This window comes from Gigantopelta aegis, unplaced genomic scaffold, assembly GCF_016097555.1.
Source record: "Gigantopelta aegis isolate Gae_Host unplaced genomic scaffold, Gae_host_genome ctg4945_pilon_pilon, whole genome shotgun sequence".
Lineage (NCBI taxonomy): Eukaryota > Metazoa > Mollusca > Gastropoda > Neomphalida > Peltospiridae > Gigantopelta > Gigantopelta aegis.
The window spans coordinates 3380-24232 of record NW_024534132.1 but is presented as its reverse complement, the minus strand read 5'-3'; the positions used below and the strand labels follow the sequence as shown (position 1 = coordinate 24232).

Below are 20853 nucleotides of genomic sequence, written 5' to 3'. Positions count from 1 at the left end.
TAGAACATGTATAAACCCTGGATATACAACCAGTGAGGCATGTCATCCATAAAGGAATAAATATTGGTTTCAAATCCACTGGCAAAAATTATTTATGTACTAAACATGAATTCATGTTACTGGTTTCGGAATTCCATATATGAGTAGTGTAGTGTTAATACTAGGAATAGATGATTGTAATAATCTAACTTGACCATACTGTCTATGTAGTTGACTATGATTATTACAATTACTTGTCTTATTAAACAAAATTTTATGTAGCTATGTTTTGTTTGTACTATCGTTGAGAAATCATGCTAAAATATGACATGATGATACAAAAATATGGATTTAAAGTCCAATTGTTGTAAAAATGTGCCACTTTTGTAGCCAAGATGTGACATTGTTGCAATTGGATTATGAGAAGGATTATAATAACTATTATCACAATATTACCCTCTTTAGTTAATAATGCAGAAACTTTGTGGCAGGTCTACTACTATATCTTGTTAACTGTATATACTTTTTCATTTTGCATGACATCTTACATAGACAAATGAAATGCACTAAAGTGCTAACCTCGCTGCAGTCTTATCCAGAGACCTCCTCAAGTGACGTACTCACGTGATGCGCAAGACGATATGATGATCAGCATTTTCTTTTCATTGCCTTTTAGTGTTTTACACTCTAGTTGACAAAAGGTCCAATACTTTCCAACTTCTTAGTAAAAGTTAGTGATTCTCCAACGACAGCTATGGTGCTAGTATTTTGGTTCGCGCTCAATGTATCGACAAAGATAATTGCCAAAAGTTAGTAAAAACTATCATAACTTTCCAAAGTATTTTTGCAAAACTTCTCACTTTGAAAGTTAAAAAATGTCATAAGCTGTATGCAGGATGTTTTTTTAAATTTTCGAGTCTCACTGAAAGCTGTGCTTTTTTTCAAAAGGTTTTTCAGACTTTTAAAGCTTTTTGTTCGTTTGACGCTCCTTTGGCAGTATTTATAAGAAGTACAGACGTTTTGCTACCATCACTATAGTTTGCTGGCTACCAGTGCCGTGTTTGCCGAGTTAAGCAGTTCAAAGCCATTTGCCCGGGTAACAGACACACACACAGACTACAGTAACCCTCGCTATGCGCCCACCCACAGCGAGGTTAATAACCTCTTAATTTTAGAGCAGAGGTGGATCTGAGGGTGGCCCAGGCAAAGCTGGTACCCAAACACTGGACCTGTGTTTGGAGTAATAAATGTTTAGAATAGCAGTAAGTGAAGTGTACATACATAATTTACAGATAAAGGATATGACACAATATAGTTTTTTATAATAATACACTAGTATTGATAATATTATCACAATGGTCACAGTAATATTGATACAATAATGTGAGAGAGTACACAGTACACTCACCCCAATAATACCAAAAACAAAAAAAGGGAAAGTAAAAAAAAGAGAAACCATGTTAATGAGCCACTCTTCCTTCAGAGAGGGCCTGGTCCAGTGAATTAATGTTAGAGAAAATAGGTCTATGATATGAAGAGCGAGCTCCACATAAAAATAGGATAGCAGATCTAAGAAGGGAGAAAGACAATCGACAGCGGATCAGTTCAGGATAAGTGAATAGGGTTTTTTATGGTGGTCAGACAAGTTAGAAGCTAAACGTTTGTAAAAGGTAGTAGCTGCAGGTCCCATCCCACCAGCAGTTGTGAATACCAGAGGTGTGAAAGTACCATGCTCAACTATGCGAATTCTAGAGTCATACTGTCTTCTCTTCTCTTGTTCATTTCTCTTGTGGGATGCTTTAAGGGTTGATCTAATGTAGGTGGTGGAGAATGGATTATAAACCCTAACATCAAAAAAAGCTCTATCAGATGGAGACCAGACATTAGAAGCAGCTATATCCACTCGAGCGTTATCTTCTGTATTGCTAGATTGGTGTGATAATTGTTCCCCAGTGAGTGGCTGAAGAGGAGGTTCAATTAGAACATTTGAGCTAGTTTTCAGTCAATAGTTCAGCAGTTATATTTCTCAGCTCATTGTGACGAATGGAAGGGAACCCGCCACACTTACAGTTCATGGCACGGTCAATACTAAAAGAGGAGCCACATATGCAATGAGAGGGAGAAGATGAGGAGGAGTCCAACCATATCTAAGAGAGATGGCATCTATAAAAGCTACCTTATGTAAGGCAAAACCGTGTTCAACTATAGGCAGAGCTGTAAGCCATGAAGAAGCACCTTTCTCACTAGCAACCACAGACACCGTTTCAGAGAGGGATCAGAAAAAGACTTATACAAATTAGAAAAAAGTGTATTAAAGTGAGCTCGGTGGCTTGATTTCACTTTGTTTTTTCGTATCTGTGACTCATATAGAAGTGTAAAAATTGGAGTCTGATTTCTCATGACAATTGTTTCCACAATGGGAGAAAGATGGAAATTGAGTCATGGTATTGAGTATCAGCTTCTCTAATTGGGTTAGTTAATCCAAGGCCTCCTAAGCGTGCAGGAAGAGAAAAAAGGGAGCGTATAGAATCATTGACAGCATTCCTACCCGTCAAAATGGGAATCAATCTCCTTCTCAGACAATCTTCCACAGGGTGAATGTGTTCACACACACCAGGTGTAGTACGACAAAGATATACAATTTTATTGAAAACCCGTGAGTTAAGGCAGAATATGAAGAATGTGGTTGAGTTTGAGCTACAGTAGTGAGTTTCTCTAGCTGAGACACCCACTCAGAGATCTTATCTTTAATAAAGTTAGTTATAAAATGTTCTGATCCTATTGGGCTCCCAAGGTATCGATGACCCTCAGATGTAATATTGATATCTATGTCAGCAAAACACAGAATGGGCAGTTTCCTCAAACTCAGGTTTCACTATGAGCCAGGACTTAGTGTGATTTGCATAATATCCAAATAAAGGACCATGACACTGAAGCTCCTCCCCCAGGATCGTATTGTAGACAGCTTTCCCAAGGCTGCAGCATCATCTGCATACCAGACTTGGTGGACTGAAGGTTGATTAAGATGATGGATGAGATGGGGTATCCCTATTGCATACATAGCCATCGCTAAAGGGTCTCCTTGTGTTGTTCCTTCTGATGAGAATATAGTATCATCATCAATGAATAAGGGAACATCAGATCGATAGCAATTAGTTAGAATTATTGCCAAAGATGGACAGAGATTGTGTATATTTAGTAGAGCTGCACGTCTGTTGAGCGAGTTAAATGCATTCCTCGCGTCAGCGAGTAAAACAGCCTCACAGTCTGCTGACTCAAATAGGTGTCGAATAGCATGAACCGCAGCCTCACAGCCTCCAGGTTGGCCAGCACAAAGCTGTTCACATCCTGCCACTTCTAGTACATCATGCCTAACAGCCTGAAGTACTGCCTTACCAATAATGCGACAAACAACCTCACCAACTCCTATGGGGCGTACTCCAGGACACTTGTCTATAGCAATCAATCTACTGGCAAGGAGTGGGTGAAGACCAGCTGGGTCTATATAGGAGATACATATTCGTTTTGTCAATGAAGCGAGAGCAGAGCATAAGTCAGCTGAAGAGGATTGGAATGAGGTACATAATTTTTTCCAAGCAGCAGCGTCAAGTCCTGACGGACCAGAAGAACCATTAATTTTCAGTGCAAGAGATCTAATTAACTCTGGGGAGATGGAATCAAATAGAACAGAGTGAAAGACATCAGGGGTATGTGAGGACACAATGGTAGATGGATGAGGAGGTTGAGCAGGAGGATGCTTTTCTAATAGTATCTCTTTCACTGACTGATCATCGATCATGGTATCCAAAGAGTGAATACCAGTACTTTCATTATCAGATAATAATCTAATTGTGGCATTCACATTTCCTACGAACATTAGATTGGAGAATTTTCGGGAGAGGTTATCTGAATTTTTTGTAGGATGAGTAATAGTGAGACGAGCCTGAATGGCACGACCTTCCTGAAGTAAAGAAGCCAGATCTCCACTCAACCAAATGGTTAGACGGCGATCAAGGAGCCTGGAAAGTTCTTTAGCACATAGTTTACAGGAGGCCTTTGTAGCAGGAGAGAAGGCATTATCATAGCAGCGTATAAAAGCAACAGATTCAAGAGCAGAGGAGTCTGAGTATGCTTGAAATAACTTGGCTTGTTCACGTACAAAGGAAGCGCCAATCTTTCCACAAGGAACTTTGAAAACATTCCTTCTCCAGTGAACAATCTCATCATAGCAGGACTTAACAAGAGATGAGAAAGATTCACCATCGATGTCATTCCACAAAAAGTTGGGTTAAGCCATTGGCGAAAAATCAGCGAAATCAGGGACTTTATGAGAGCGCACGTGCTCGAGCCACAAAATGGCGACATAGTTCAAGAGGACGATCCACAGGCAGGAGTCTCACCGTAAACGCTCTCCCTATCTGAAGAAGATGAAACAATAGAGCAAGGAGACGCAAGGTCAATACATGGAGAAGCCAATATGTTCCGGTTCGGCGTCCGCAGAGAAGACTGATCTATCGTCGAGTGAGCTTTCAGCGAAGTAATAGACACAGAAGGAACAGTAGCAACATTGGATGAATTCAAAGGGATTAAGGCAGTGCCCATCACGACCAGGTAGGCAGTAGAAGCAGGCGCGACCAGCTTTAACACAGGCACAACCCTTACACAGGCCTCTGTATTTACTGCACCTACAGCACGCCATTTTCTTTTTCACCCATAAAGTTGAATATTCAATCCAGATAAAGGATTAACTGAAAAAAGCTGCCATCTTAGTCCCATCTTTTATTCAACCTACAACAGCATGTCTGACTTTTAATAAATATTATGCTTAATGTGCAAGTTCTTGCACTAAATTTCTTGTCCTGCCAAAAACGTTTGGTTAGCTTTCTCCTGCTTGAAAAAAATATATTCCATTAAATATACTTAAGTTACTAAGTTATAGTTCAAATAGTGTTAAATTATGTTTACTATGAATTGATGTCCTTGTGTTAGAGTTTATTCAAAAGTTTTTTTTTACTGTTTATTACTGTGTTTAGCCCTAGATATAATACTGAGTTAAAGATTGTCACTGTATCAATCATGTTTCTCTTAAGATTGCATACATTACTAATTTGATTAAGCAAATTTTCAAACTTTTAATATCAATGAAATAAAAATGATCAGCAAGTTGCTGATAATATTTTTAAACTATATATTTGAGGTTTAAAAATTATATTATTAGTGTTTTTTTTTTTACTTAGAATGACAGTCTAATTGAATCTGCTAGAAAAGGAGATTTGTCTGGAGTAGAAGATGCTCTCTTAATAGGAGCCAATGTAAATGCTATGTCTTTGGTAAGTCTATTTAATTTTATTGTACAAAAGAATATGAATGAAGCAGCTAGTCTGAAATATCTTTGAATATGAAGAATGTTATAATTGTGAGCCTGCCTTGGTTACTATAAAAACCTTTGTACTCTGAATTGCAAAGAACTTATGATATGTATCCAAATTATTGTAAAGGTAATAATAATTATTGAGAATTGCCTAAGCAATAGATTCTTGCAAGCTTCATATATTTATTGGGTCCATGTATGTTTCTACTATTGGTTTGCTGTGTTAGTGGTAAAATTAGACAGTTGATGATAGGATTTCATTATACAACTAAAAAAGGTCATACTGATATTGTTGAAATATATCGATGTTGTTAATAAGGTAACTCAGATCATGAGAATAGGTATGCTTTACTCTAGTCTCTAATCAGAACAGAACATAATTAGATACATTATCAAATATGCCTTAATTGACTAATGAGATTATTCCTTTACAGGTCAATTAATAAATATTTCACCTCCAAGAGAGATGTACAAGTTATTATCATTATGCATTTTTTTTTTCTGAGGCCATTCTTAGCTATTTGATTAAAATTGCTAAATTATAATTTTAGCAAAAGCTTACTGCAGTAGTTCTAAATATTTTATAAGTCAATTTAGTTATTACACAATCATTTTCATATTGTTGAATATTACTCGACATTGTTACTGAGGTAATTCAAATCACGAGAATGAGTGAGCTTTACTATAATCTTTAAACTGTGGTAAAGAGATAATAAACTACATATTTATCAGGTATATATTAATTGACCATGAGATAAATAATTTTTTCACCTCCTTTAATAGTGTTTAAATTATTATAAACTTTTTGTGTAAGGCTGTAGTTTCTAAGGTTATAACAAGTAATTTTACTAAAACTGCTGCGTTATTTTAAAATTTTTTATAAGTCAATTAATTTTATTTATTATTACAATTGTTTAAATTTGCAATAATAATTCAGCAATTTATGTAATTCAAAGATCTTCCATGCAGAATACAATGTTCCTGAACTGTTAAACATAAAAATGACTGAGATTTAAATATAAACTTGATGAATGTTTATGATGAATTACAGTGGTAGACTTGTATTTATATTGATTAGATTATAGTAAGAGTTGCAGAGAGTAGTTTGTTTAGAGTAAGAGTAGTTTTTAAGTAGTTTTAAATGTTGTTTAGGTTTGTAATGTACTAGTGTACTCATGTAATACATTTACAATAGTGCTAGTAGAGATAATTACATTCATTATAATTTATATCCTTTGGTTAACTTTAATGGGGTTATTATGATATATTAGGAGAGATTGACTCCAGTTATGTTAGCTGCATTTTATGAACAAAAAAATGTGTTTTCAGTTTTAATAAAGAGAGTAGACCTTGTTGATGCAGCAAGTTCTTACTACATATGTTATAATATAATCCAAAGGATCATTTTGAGCCTAATCTTGTTATTTAAAAATGTCCTTTTTATTCCAAATTACTAAAAAACTTATCACATTTATCCATGTTTTGTAAAGGTAATAACAATTATCCAGTATTGACTAATCAATGTATACTTGTAGGCTTCATATTTTTATCAGGACAATGGATGATTTTACTATTTATTTAGTGTGTTAGTGGTCTAATTTGACAGTCAAATATTTGTCTTACAATAGGATGGATGGGTGGCTCTTCATTATGCAAGTATTAATGGACATAGTAATGTTGTTGAATATTACTCAACCATAATGCTGATATCGACATTGTTACAAAGGTAATTCGGATCACGAGAATGAATGTGCTTTAACTGTAATCTTTAAACTGTGGTAAAGAGATAATAACTACATTATTTATCATGGTATTTGTTAATTGACCAATGAGATAAATAAATTTTTCACCTCTGTTAGTATATACTGTTTAAGTTATTTTAAACTTTTGTCTAAGGTTGTGGTTTCTAAGGTTATATATAGCAAATAAATTTTGCTAAAACTGCTGCATTATTTTTTAAATTTTTTATAAGTCAATTTATTTTTTATTACAATCATTTTAAAATTTGTAATAATAATTCAGCAGCTTATGTATCTCAAAGATGTAACTCAAAGTGTACTCATGTCATCCATTTACAATAGTGTTAGCAGAGGTCATTTAGAATTGTTATAATATATTCTGTTGGTTGACATTAATGGATTATTGTAATATATTTAGGAGGGACTGACTCCAGTTATGTAGCTGCAAGAAATGGCCACAAAGATGTGATTTGGATTTTAATAGAGAGAGGAGCCAATCTAGATCTTGTTGATGCAGTAAGTGTTTATGTGCATATGTTATATTATAACTCCAGAGCTTCATCATTTTGAATTTAATTGGGTTATTATAAAAATCTCTTTTTACTTCAAAGTACTAAGAGCTATTGAAATTTAACCATGTTATTGTTAAGGTAATAACAATTATCCAGTCTTGACTACTCAATGTAAACTTGCAGGCTTCATATTTTTATCAGCGCCACAGATGCTTTTTCTTATTTATTTAGTCTGTTAGTTGTCTAATGTTCGTATTTATTTAGTCTGTTAGTTGTCTAATGTTCGTATTTATTTAGTCTGTTAGTTGTTTAAGTTTACAGTCAATATTTGTCTTTTATTACAATAGGATGGAGGGTGGCTCTTCATTATGCAAGTTTTAATGGACATAGTAATGTTGTTGAAATATTACTCAACCATAATGCTGATATCGACATTGTTACAAAGGTAATTCTGATCATGAGAATGAATGTGCTTTAACTGTAATCTTTAAACTGTGGTAAAGAGATAATAATTATGTATTTATCATGGTATTCGTTAATTGACCAATGAGATAAATAAATTTTTCACCTCTGTTAGTATATACTGATGAAGTTATTATAAACTTTTGTCTAAGGTTGTGGTTTCTAAGGTTATAGCGAATAAATTTTGCTAAAACTGCTGCATTATTTTTAATTTTTTTATAAGTCAATTTATTTTGTTACAAATTATTTTTGTTTGTAATGTACTAGTGTACTCATGTAATACATTTACAATAGTGTTATTAGAGATAATTTACAATCATTATAATTTATATCCTTGGTTAACTTTAATGGGGTTATTATGATATATTTAGGAGGGATTGACTCCAGTTATGTTAGCTGCATTTTATGAACACAAAGATGTGTTTTCAGTTTTAATAAAGAGAGTAGACCTTGTTGATGCAGCAAGTTCTTACGTACATATGTTATATTATAAATCCGGAGGATCATTTTGAGCCTAATCTTGTTATTTAAAAAATGTCCTTTTTATTCCAAATTACTAAAAACTTATCACATTTATCCCATGTTATTGTAAAGGTATAACAATTATCCAGTATTGACTAATCAATGTATACTTGTAGGCTTCATATTTTTATCAGGACAATGTGACAATGGATGATTTTACTATTTATTTATGTGTTAGTGGTCTACTTTGACAGTCAAATATTTGTCTTACAATAGGATGGATGGGTGGTTCTTCATTATGCAAGTATTAATGGACATAGTAATGTTGTTGAAATATTACTCAACCATAATGCTGATATCGACATTGTTACAAAGGTAACTCGGATCACGAGAATGAATGTGCTTTAACTGTAATCTTTAAACTGTGGTAAAGAGATAATAACTACATATTTATAATGGTATTTGTTAATTGACCAATGAGATAAATAAATTTTTCACCTCTGTTAGTATATACTGTTTAAGTTATTTTAAACTTTTGTTTAAGGTTGTGGTTTCTAAGGTTATATATAACAAATAATTTTGCTAAAACTGCTGCGTTCTTTTTAAATTTTTATAAGTCAATTTATTTTTTATTACAATCATTTTAAAATTTGTAATAATAATTCAGCAGCTTATGTATCTCAAAGATGTAACTCAAAGTGTACTCATGTCATCCATTTACAATAGTGTTAGTAGAGGTCATTTAGAATTGTTATAATATATTCTGTTGGTTGACATTAATGGGATTATTGTAATATATTTAGGAGGGACTGACTCCAGTTATGTTAGCTGCAAGAAATGGCCACAAAGATGTGATTTGGATTTTAATAGAGAGAGGAGCCAATCTAGATCTTGTTGATGCAGTAAGTGTTTATGTGCATATGTTATATTATAAATCCAGAGCTTCATCATTTTGAGTTTAATTGGGTTATTATAAAAATCTCCTTTTTTACTTCAAAATACTAAGAGCTATTGAAATTTAACCATGTTATTGTTAAGGTAATAACAATTATGCAGTCTTGACTAATCAATGTATACTTGTAGGCTTCATATTTTTATCAGGACAATGGATGATTTTACTAATTATTTAGTGTGTTTGTGTCTAAGTTTATAGTCAATATTTGTCTTTATTACAATAGGGTGGAAAGGTGGCTCTTCATTATGCAAGTATTAATGGACATAGTAATGTTGTTGAAATATTACTCAACCATAATGCTGATATCGACATTGTTACAAAGGTAATTCTGATCATGAGAATGAATGTGCTTTAACTGTAATCTTTAAACTGTGGTAAAGAGATAATAACTACATATTTATCATGGTATTCGTTAATTGACGAATGAGATAAATAAATTTTTTACCTCTGTTAGTATATACTGTTTAAGTTATTATAAACTTTTGTCTAAGGTTGTGGTTTCTAAGGTTATAGCAAATAAATTTTGCTAAAACTGCTGCGTTATTTTTAAATTTTTATAAAGTCAATTTATTTTTTATTACAATCATTTTAAATTTGTAATAATAATTCAGCAGCTTATGTATCTCAAAGATGTAACTCAAAGTGTACTCATGTCATACATTGCAATATTGTTAGTAGAGATCATTTACAATTGTTATAATATATTCTGTTGGTTCATATTAATGGGATTATTGTAATAATTTAGGAGGGACTTCATGTTAGCTGCAAGAAATGGCCACAAAGATGTATTTGGGTTTTAATAGAGAGAGGAGCCAATCTAGAGCTTGTTGATGCAGTAAGTGTTATGTGCATAGGTTATATTATAACTCCAGAGCTTCATCATTTTGAGTTTAATTGGTTATTATAAAAAATTTCAAAATACTAAGAGCTATTGAAATTTAACCATGTTATTGTTATGGTGATAACAATTATCCATAGTTTTGACTATCAATGTATACTTGTAGTCTTTATATTTTCTAGGACAATGGATGATTTTACTATTTATTTAGTGTGTTAGTGGTCTAAGTTTATAGTCAATATTTGTCTTTTATTACAATAGAATGGAGTGGTGGCTCTTCATTATGCAAGTACTAATGGACAAAGTAATGTTCATGAAATATTACTCAACCATAATGCTGATATCAACATTGTTACAAAGGTAATTCAGATGATGAGAATGAATGTGCTTTAACTATAATCTTTAAACTGTGGTAAAGAGATAATAACTACATATTTATCATGGTATGTGTTTAATTGACCAATAAAATAAACAAGTTTTTCACCTCTGTTAGTATATACTGATTAAGTTATTATAAACTTTTGTCTAAAGCTGTAGTTTCTAAGGTTATAGCAAATAAATTTTGCTAAAACTGCTTCATTATTTTTAAATTTTTTATAAGTCAATTTATTTTTTATTACAATCACTTTAAAATTTGTAATAATAATTCAGCAGCTTATGTATCTCAAAGATGTAACTCAAAGTGTACTCATGTCATACATTTGCAAAGTGTTAGTAGAGATCATTTACAATTGCTATAATATATTTGTTGGTTCACATTAATGAGATTATTGTAATATATTTATTTTTAAGTTTTTTATAAGTCAATTTATTTATTATTACGATCATTTTAAAATTTGTAATAACAATTCAGCAGTTTATGTTACTCAAAGATGATAATGAATGGACAGATTAGTTATGACAATGACAGGATTCCTTGGGATGTCTGTCCTTAAAGTATTTTAGTACAAGCTGAACAAACAGCAGGGATTGTGCGTTGTCTGTGGTTAGGTCATTGCACTTTTTAAAGTTAGCTTTAGAAAAATTCTGTAAGGCAGTATCTGCATGAATTAAGTGATGACTACATATGAAGAGGTCAATCTTGATTCTTTTTTACGCTATGATTATGATTTTATGTCAGTAATTCCAAAACTTTATTATTTCTGGATGACAACTAATACTGTTTTTTGTTAAGTTTAAAGGAAAGGCTTAAAGTTATAGTGTATACTAAGGCATATAAGGACATTAATGAAGTAATGTCTCTCATGATAGCATTGGTGAAGTTGTATACATAGTCTAATAACCTCATTTAGTCTATTATGGTCATAGCTAAAATATTGTTATCCATATGAACTGCCATTTTCCTGGATACATTAAATAGCTCTACTACAATTATTATTGTTTATGTTATATTATGAATCCTGAGCTTAATTATTTTGAGTCTAATCTGATTATTTTAAAAAATGCCCTCTTTACTACTTTTTTACTTCAAATTTGAAAACTTTTGAAATTTATCTATGTTATTTTTTAATAGTATAATAATTGTCCAGTATTGCCTAATCAATACTGGATATTTATAGACTTCATATTTTTATCACTTCCGCGTATGTTTTTACTATTTATTTTAGTTTGTTAGTGGTTTAATTTGACAGTTCGTGATTTCACTTTTAGTAGAGTTAAGTTATTATATACTTTTGTCTAAGTCTGTTGTTTCTAAGCATTATACACATAGTGTTTACTAAAGATTAGAGTGAAGCTAGAGCTTTACTCTAATCTTTAATCTGTGGTGAAGAGATAGTAACTAGATATTTATCATGGTGTGTGTTAATTGACCAAAGAGATAAATAAATTGTCCACCTCCTTTAATAGTGTTTGTTATTATAAACTTTGTATAAGGCTGTGCTTTCTAAGGTTATAACAAATAATTTTGCTAAACTGCTGCATTTTTTTTAAATTTTTTATAAGTCAATTATTATTATTTATTATTACAATTGTTTAAATTTGTAATAATAATTCAGCAGTTTATGTAATTCAAAGATCTTGCATACAGAAGACAATGTTCCTGAAAGTCTTGACTAATCAATATATACTTGTAGGCTTCATATTTTCATCAGGGCCATGGATGCTTTTACTTTTTATTTAGTGTGTTAGTGGTCTAATTTGACATTAAATATTTGTCGAGATGTAGCTAACAGAAGACAATCCTCTTGAACTGTTAAACCAGCAATGACTAAGATTTAAATATAAACTTGATGACGAATTACATTGATAGTCTTGTATTTGTATTGTTGAGAATTATAGTAAGATTTGTTGAGAGTAGTTTGTTTAAATTAAGAGTAGTTGATGTGACTGATAGTTTTAAAAATAGATATAATAGGTTTGTAATTTCAAATTACTTAACACTTATGAAATTTATCCATGTTTTTGTTAAGGTAATAATAATTATCCAGTCTTTTGTAAAGTGTTAGTAGAGATCATTTACAATTGTTATAATATATTCTGTTGGTTTACAGTAATGGGATTATTGTAATATATTTAGGAGGAACTGACTCCAGTTATGTTAGCTGCAGGAAATGGCCACAAAGATGTGATTTGGATTTTAATAGAGAAAGGAGCCAATCTAGATCTTGTTGATGCAGTAAGTGTTTATGTGCATATGTTATATTATAACTCCAGAGCATCATCATTTTGAGTTTAATTGGGTTATTATAAAAATCTTCTTTTTTACTTCAAAATACTAAGAGCTATTGAAATTTAACCATGTTATTGTTAAGGTAATAACAATTATCCAGTCTTGACTAATTGACCAATGAGATAAATAAATTTTTTACCACTGTTAGTATAATTTTTATACTGTTTAAATTATTATAAACTTTTGTCAAAGGGTGTGGTTTTCTAAGGTTATAGCCAATAAGTTTTGCTTTTAAACTGCTGTGCTATTTTTAAAATTTTTTAAAAGTCAATTTATTTTTTATTACAATCATTTTAAAATTTGTAATAGTAATTCAGCAGCTTATGTATCTCAAAGATGTAATTGAATTGTTACTCATGTCATACATTTCCATGAGTATTAGTAGAGATCATTTACAATTGTTATAATATATTTTGTTGGTTCACATTAATGGGATTATTGTAACATATTTATTTTTAAATTTTTTATAAGTCAATTTATTTATTATTACAATCATTTTAAAATTTGTAATAACAATTCAGCAGTTTATGTTACTCAAAGATGTTGCATACAGAAGACAATGCTCCTGAAACTGTTAAACAAGCAATGACTAAGATTTTAAATATAAACTTGATGATGAACTACAATGGTAGCCTTGTATTTGTATTGTTGAGATTGTAGTAAGAGTTGTTGAGAGTAGTTTGTTTAATTAAGAGTAGTTGATGTGACTGATAGTTTTAAAAGTAGATATAATGTTGTCTAGGTTTGTAATGTCCTAGTATACTCATGTAATACATTTACAATAGTATTAGTAGAGATAATTTACAATTGTTATAATATATTCCCTTGGTTCACATTAATGGGTTTGTTATAATATATTTATATTATAATATATTGACTAATGTAATTGCTCCATTACAAGTAAAGAAATATATTGTACCCCTCTCGAAGAGGTGTATAGATTATTATACACTTTTGTCTGAGACTATTGTTTCCAAGATGATAAGAAGCAACTTTGCTAAATTTACTGCATTATATTTAAATTTTATATATGTCATTTTATTTATTATTACAAACAGTTTTAAATTTAGATTTGCAATAACTAAGTGATCAGTTTACTGTACTCAATAATGTTTGATATAGAAGACAGTGCACATAAAAGCATTAAACAAACGATGAGTAAAATTAAAGTATGATTAAAGGAATGCTGATGGTAAATTATAGTGGTATAGCCTTATATTGTATTGATGAGATATAGTAAGAGTTGTTGAGAATAGATTGTTTGATTAAGACTAGTTGATGTCAGTAATATTTTTAGTAGATATAATGTTATCTAGGTTTGTAATGTGCTAGTGTACTCATGTAATCATTTACAATACTAATAGTAGAGATAATTTCAAATCTTCATAACATATTCCCTTGGTACACATTAATGGGGTTATTTAATATATTTTAGGAGGGAAGGACTGCAGTTATGTTAGCTGCAAGAAATGGCCACAAAGATGTGATTTGGATTTTAATAGAGAGAGGAACCAATCTAGATCTTATTGATGCAGTAAGTGTTTATGTGCATATGTTATATTATAAATCCAGAGTTTCATCATTTTGAGTTTAATTGGGTTATTATAAAAATCTTCTTTTTACTTCAAAATACTAAAAGCTATTGAAATTTAACCATGTTATTGTTAAAGTGATAACAATTATCCAGTCTTGACTAATCAATGTATACTTGTAGGCTTCATATTTTTATCAGGACAATGGATGATTTTACTATTTATTTAGAGTGTTAGTTGTCTAATGTTCATATTTATTTAGTCTGTTAGTGGTCTAAGTTGACAGTCAATATTTGTCTTTTATTACAATAGGGTGGAAAGGTAGCTCTTCATTATGCAAGTATTAATGGACATAGTAATGTTGTTGAAATATTACTCAACCATAATGCTGATATTGATATTGTTACAAAGGTAATTCAGATGATGAGAATGAATGTGCTTTAACTGTAATCTTTAACTGTGGTAAAGAGATAATAACTACATATTTATCATGGTATTTGTTAATTGAGCAATGAGATAAACAAGTTTTTCACCTCTGTTACTATATACTGTTTAAGTTATTATAAAGTTTTGTCTAAAGCTGTGGTTTCTAAGGTTATAGCAAATAAATTTTGCTAAAACTCCTGCGTTTTATTTTTTAATTTTTTATAAGTCAATTTATTGTTTATAACAATCACTTTAAATTTTGTAATAATAATTCAGCAGCTTATGTATCTCAAAGATGTAACTCAAAGTGTACTCATGTCATACTTTGCAAAGTGTTAGTAGAGATCATTTACAATTGTTATAATATATTTTGTTGGTTCACATTAATGGGATTATTGTAATATATTTATTTTTAAGTTTTATATAAGTCAATTTATTTATTATTATGATCATTTTAAAATTGTGTAATAACAATTCAGCAGTTTATGTTACTCAAAGATGTTGCATACAGAAGACAATGCTCCTGAAACTGTTAAACAAGCAATGACTAAGATTTAAATATAAACTTGATGATGAACTACAATGGTAGTCTTGTATTTATATTGTTGAGATTATAGTAAGAGTTGTTGAGAGTAATTTGTTTAATTAAGAGTAGTTGATGTGACTGATAGTTTTAAAAGTAGATATAATGTTGTCTAGGTTTGTAATGTCCTAGTATACTCATGTAATACATTTACAATAGTATTAGTAGAGATAATTTACAATTGTTATAATATATTCCCTTGGTTCACATTAATGGGTTTGTTATAATATATTTATATTATAATATATTGACTAATGAATTGCTCCATTACAAGTAAAGAAATATATTGTACCCCTCTCGAAGAGGTGTATAGATTATTTACACTTTTTGTCTGAGGCTATTGTTTCCAAGGTGATAAGAAGCAACTTTGCTAAACTTACTGCATTATATTTAAATTTTATATATGTCATTTTATTTATTATTACAAACAGTTTTAAATTTAGATTTGCAATAACTAAGTGATCAGTTTACTGTACTCAATAATGTTTGATATAGAAAACAGTGCACATAAAAGCATTAAACAAACGATGAGTAAAATTAAAGTATGAATTAAAGGAATGCTGATGGTAAATTATAGTGGTATTGCCTTATATTTCTATTGATGAGATATAGTAAGAGTTGTTGAGAATAATTGTTTGATTAAGACTAGTTGATGTCAGTAATATTTTTAGTAGATATAATGTTATCTAGGTTTGTAATGTGCTAGTGTACTCATGTAATCCATTTACAATACTAATAGTAGCGATAATTTCAAATCTTCATAACATATTCCCTTGGTACACATTAATGGGGTTATTTATATATATTTAGGAGGGAAGGACTGCAGTTATGTTAGCTGCAAGAAATGGCCACAAAGATGTGATTCTGATTTTAATAGAGAGAGGAGCCAATCTAGATCTTGTTGATGCAGTAAGTGTTTATGTGCATATGTTATAATTATTATTATAAATCCAGAGTTTCATCATTTTGAGTTTAATTGGGTTATTATAAAAATCTCCTTTTTACTTCAAAATACTAAGAGCTATTGAAATTTAACCATGTTATTGTTAAAGTGATAACAAATATCCAGTGTTGACTAATCAATGTATACTTGTAGGCTTCATATTTTTATCAGGACAATGGATGATTTTACTATTTATTTAGAGTGTTAGTTGTCTAATATTTGTATTTATTTAGTCTGTTAGTGGTCTAAGTTTTGACAGTCAATATTTGTCTTTTATTACAATAGGATGGAAAGGTAGCTCTTCATTATGCAAGTATTAATGGACATAGTAATGTTGTTGAAATATTACTCAACCATAATGCTGATATCGACATTGTTACAAAGGTAATTCAGATGATGAGAATGAATGTGCTTTAACTGTAATCTTTAAACTGTGGTAAAGAGATAATAACTACATATTTATCATGGTATGTGTTAATTGAGCAATGAGATAAACAAGTTTTTCACCTCTGTTACTATATATACTGTTTAAGTTATTATAAAGTTTTGTCTAAAGCTGTGGTTTCTAAGGTTATAGCAAATAAATTTTGCTAAAACTCCTGCGTTTATTTTTTAATTTTTTATAAGTCAATTTATTGTTTATAACAATCACTTTAAATTTTGTAATAATAATTCAGCAGCTTATGTATCTCAAAGATGTAACTCAAAGTGTACTCATGTCATACATTTGCAAAGTGTTAGTAGAGATCATTTACAATTGTATAATATATTTTGTTGGTTCACATTAATGGGATTATTGTAATATATTTATTTTTAAGTTTTTTATAAGTCAATTTATTTATTATTATGATCATTTTAAAATTTGTAATAACAATTCAGCAGTTTATGTTACTCAAAGATGTTGCATACAGAAGACAATGCTCCTGAAACTGTTAAAAAGCAATGACTAAGATTTAAATATAAACTTGATGATGAACTACAATGGTAGTCTTGTATTTATATTGTTGAGATTATGTAAGAGTTGTTGAGAGTAATTTGTTTAATTAAGAGTAGTTGATGTGACTGATAGTTTTAAAAGTAGATATAATGTTGTCTAGGTTTGTAATGTCCTAGTATACTCATGTAATACATTTACAATAGTATTAGTAGAGATAATTTACAATTGTTATAATATATTCCCTTGGTTCACATTAATGGGTTTGTTTAATATATTTATATTATAATATATTGACTAATGTAATTGCTCCATTACAAGTAAAGAAATATATTGTACCCCTCTCGAAGAGGTGTATAGATTATTATACACTTTTGTCTGAGGCTATTGTTTCCAAGGTGATAAGAAGCAACTTTGCTAAATTTACTGCATTATATTTAAATTTTATATATGTCATTTTATTTATTAATATATTTAGGAGGGAAGGACTGCAGTTATGTTAGCTGCAAGAAATGGCCACAAAGATGTGATTTGGATTTTAATAGAGAGAGGAGCCAATCTAGATCTTGTTGATGCAGTAAGTGTTTATGTGCATATGTTATATTATAAATCCAGAGCTTCATCAGTTTGAGTTTAATTTGGTTATTAAAAAAATCTCCTTTTTACTTCAAAATACTAAGAGCTATTGAAATTTAACCATGTTATTGTTAAAGTGATAACAATTATCCAGTCTTGACTAATCAATGTATACTTGTAGGCTTCATATTTTTATCAGGACAATGGATGATTTTACTATTTATTTAGAGTGTTAGTTGTCTAATGTTCGTATTTATTTAGTCTGTTAGTAGTCTAAGTTGACAGTCATATTTTTCTTTTTATTACATAGGGTGGAAAGGTGGCTCTTCATTATGCAAGTATTAATGGACATATTAATGTTGTTGAAATATTACTCAACCATAATGCTGATATCGACATTGTTACAAAGGTAATTCAGATGATGAGAATGAATGTGCTTTAAACTGTAATCTTTAAACTGTGGTAAAGAGATAATAGCTACATATTTATCATGGTATTCGTTAATTGACCAATGAGATAAATAAATATTTCACCTCTGTTAGTATATACTGTTTAAGTTATTATAAACTTTTGTCTAAGGCTGTGGTTTCTAAGGTTATAGCATATAAATTTTGCTAAACTGCTGCATTATTTTTAATTTTTTATAAGTCAATTTAACAATCATTTTAAAATTTGTAATAATAATTCAGCAGCTTATGTATCTCAAAGATATAACTCAAAGTGTACTCATATCATACAGTTACAATAGTTTTAGGAGAGATCATTTACAATTGTTATAATATATTCTGTTGGTTCACATTAATGGGATTATTGTAATATACTTAGGAAGGACTGACTCCAGTTATGTTAGCTGCAAGAAGTGGCCACAAAGATGTGATTTGGATTTTAATAGAGAGAGGAGCCAATCTAGATCTTGTTGATACAGTAAGTGTTTATGTGCATATGTTATATTATAAATCCAGAGCTTCATCAGTTTGAGTTTAATTGGGTTATTATAAAAATCTTCTTTTTTACTTCAAAATACTAAGAGCTATTGAAATTTAACCATGTTATTGTTAAAGTGATAACAATTATCCAGTCTTGACTAATCAATGTATACTTGTAGGTTTCATATTTTTATCAGGACAATGGATGAATTTACTATTTATTTAGAGTGTTAGTTGTCTAATGTTTATATTGATTTAGTCTGTTAGTAGTCTAAGTTGACAGTCAATATTTGTCTTTTATTACATAGGGTGGAAAGGTAGCTCTTCATTATGCAAGTATTAATGGACATAGTAATGTTGTTGAAATATTACTCAACCATAATGCTGATATCGACATTGTTACAAAGGTAATTCAGATGATGAGAATGAATGTGCTTTAACTGTAATCTTTAAACTGTGGTAAAGAGATAATAACTACATATTTATCATGGTATGTATTAATTGACAAATAAGATAAACAAGTTTTTTCACCTCTGTTAGTATATATTGTTTAAGTTATTATAAACTTTTGTCTAAAGCTGTGGTTTCTAAGGTTATAGCTAATAAATTTTTTGCTAAAACTGCTGCGTTATTTTTAAATTTTTTATAAGCCAATTTATTTTTTATTACAATCTTTTTTAAAATTTGTAATAATAATTCAGCAGCTTATGTATCTCAAAGATGTAACTCAAAGTGTACTCATGTCATACATTTGCAAAGTGTTAGTAGAGATCATTTACAATTGTTATAATATATTTTGTTGGTTCACATTAATGGGATTATTGTAAAATATATTTATTTTTAAGTTTTTTATAAGTCAATTTATTTATTATTACGATCATTTTAAAATTTGTAATAACAATTCAGCAGTTTATGTTACTCAAAGATGTTGCGTACAGAAGACAATGCTCCTGAAACTGTTAAACAAGCAATGACTAAGATTTAAATATAAACTTGATGATGAACTACAATGGTAGTCTTGTATTTGTATTGTTGAGATTATAGTAAGAGTGTTGAGAGTAGTTTGTTTAATTAAGAGTAGTTGATGTGACTGATAGTTTTAAAAGTAGATATAATGTTGTCTAGGTTTGTAATGTCCTAGTATACTCATGTAAACATTTACAATAGTATTAGTAGAGATAATTTACAATTGTTATAATAATTATATTCCCTTGGTTCACATTAATGGGTTTGTTATAATATATTTATATTATAATATATTGACTAATGGTAATTGCTCCATTACAAGTAAAGAAATATATTGTACCCTCTCGAAGAGGTGTATAGATTATTATACACTTTTGTCTGAGGCTATTGTTTCCAAGGTGATAAGAAGCAACTTTGCTAAACTTACTGCATTATATTTAAATTTTATATATGTCATTTTTATATTATTATTACAAACAGTTTAAAATTTAGATTTGCAATAACTAAGTGATCAGTTTACTGTACTCAATAATGTTTGATATAGAAGACAGTGCACATAAAAGCATTAAACAAACGATGAGTAAAATTAAAAAAATTATGAATTAAAGGAATGCTGATGGTAAATTATAGTGGTATAGCCTTATATTTGTATTGATGAGATATAGTAAGAGTTGTTGAGAATAGATTGTTTGATTAAGACTAGTTGATGTCAGTAATATTTTTAGTAGATATAATGTTATCTAGGTTGTAATGTGCTAGTGTACTCATGTAATCCATTTACAATACTATTAGTAGAGATAATTTCAAATCTTCATAACATATTCCCTTGGTACACATTAATGGGGTTATTATAATATATTTAGGAGGGAAGGACTGCAGTTATGTTAGCTGCAAGAAATGGCAACAAAAATGTGATTTGGATTTTAATAGAGAGAGGAGCCAATCTAGACGTTGTTGATGCAGTAAGTGTTTATGTGC

The 20853-nt window shown here is 30.0% G+C and overlaps 1 protein-coding gene across 1 annotated transcript; it reads left to right on the top strand.

The window, feature by feature from the left end:
* Positions 1-4306: 4306 nt before the first annotated feature.
* Positions 4307-18907, top strand: LOC121366180 (ankyrin repeat domain-containing protein 50-like; the record flags this gene model as incomplete). The annotated part of the gene is made up of 8 exons (XM_041490727.1): positions 4307-4366; positions 5217-5309; positions 9329-9427; positions 9704-9802; positions 12837-12935; positions 14425-14523; positions 18294-18392; positions 18809-18907. Coding segments are annotated over exons 1-8 (747 nt in total), but the record flags the coding sequence as incomplete, so codon positions are not given.
* Positions 18908-20853: the final 1946 nt, after the last annotated feature.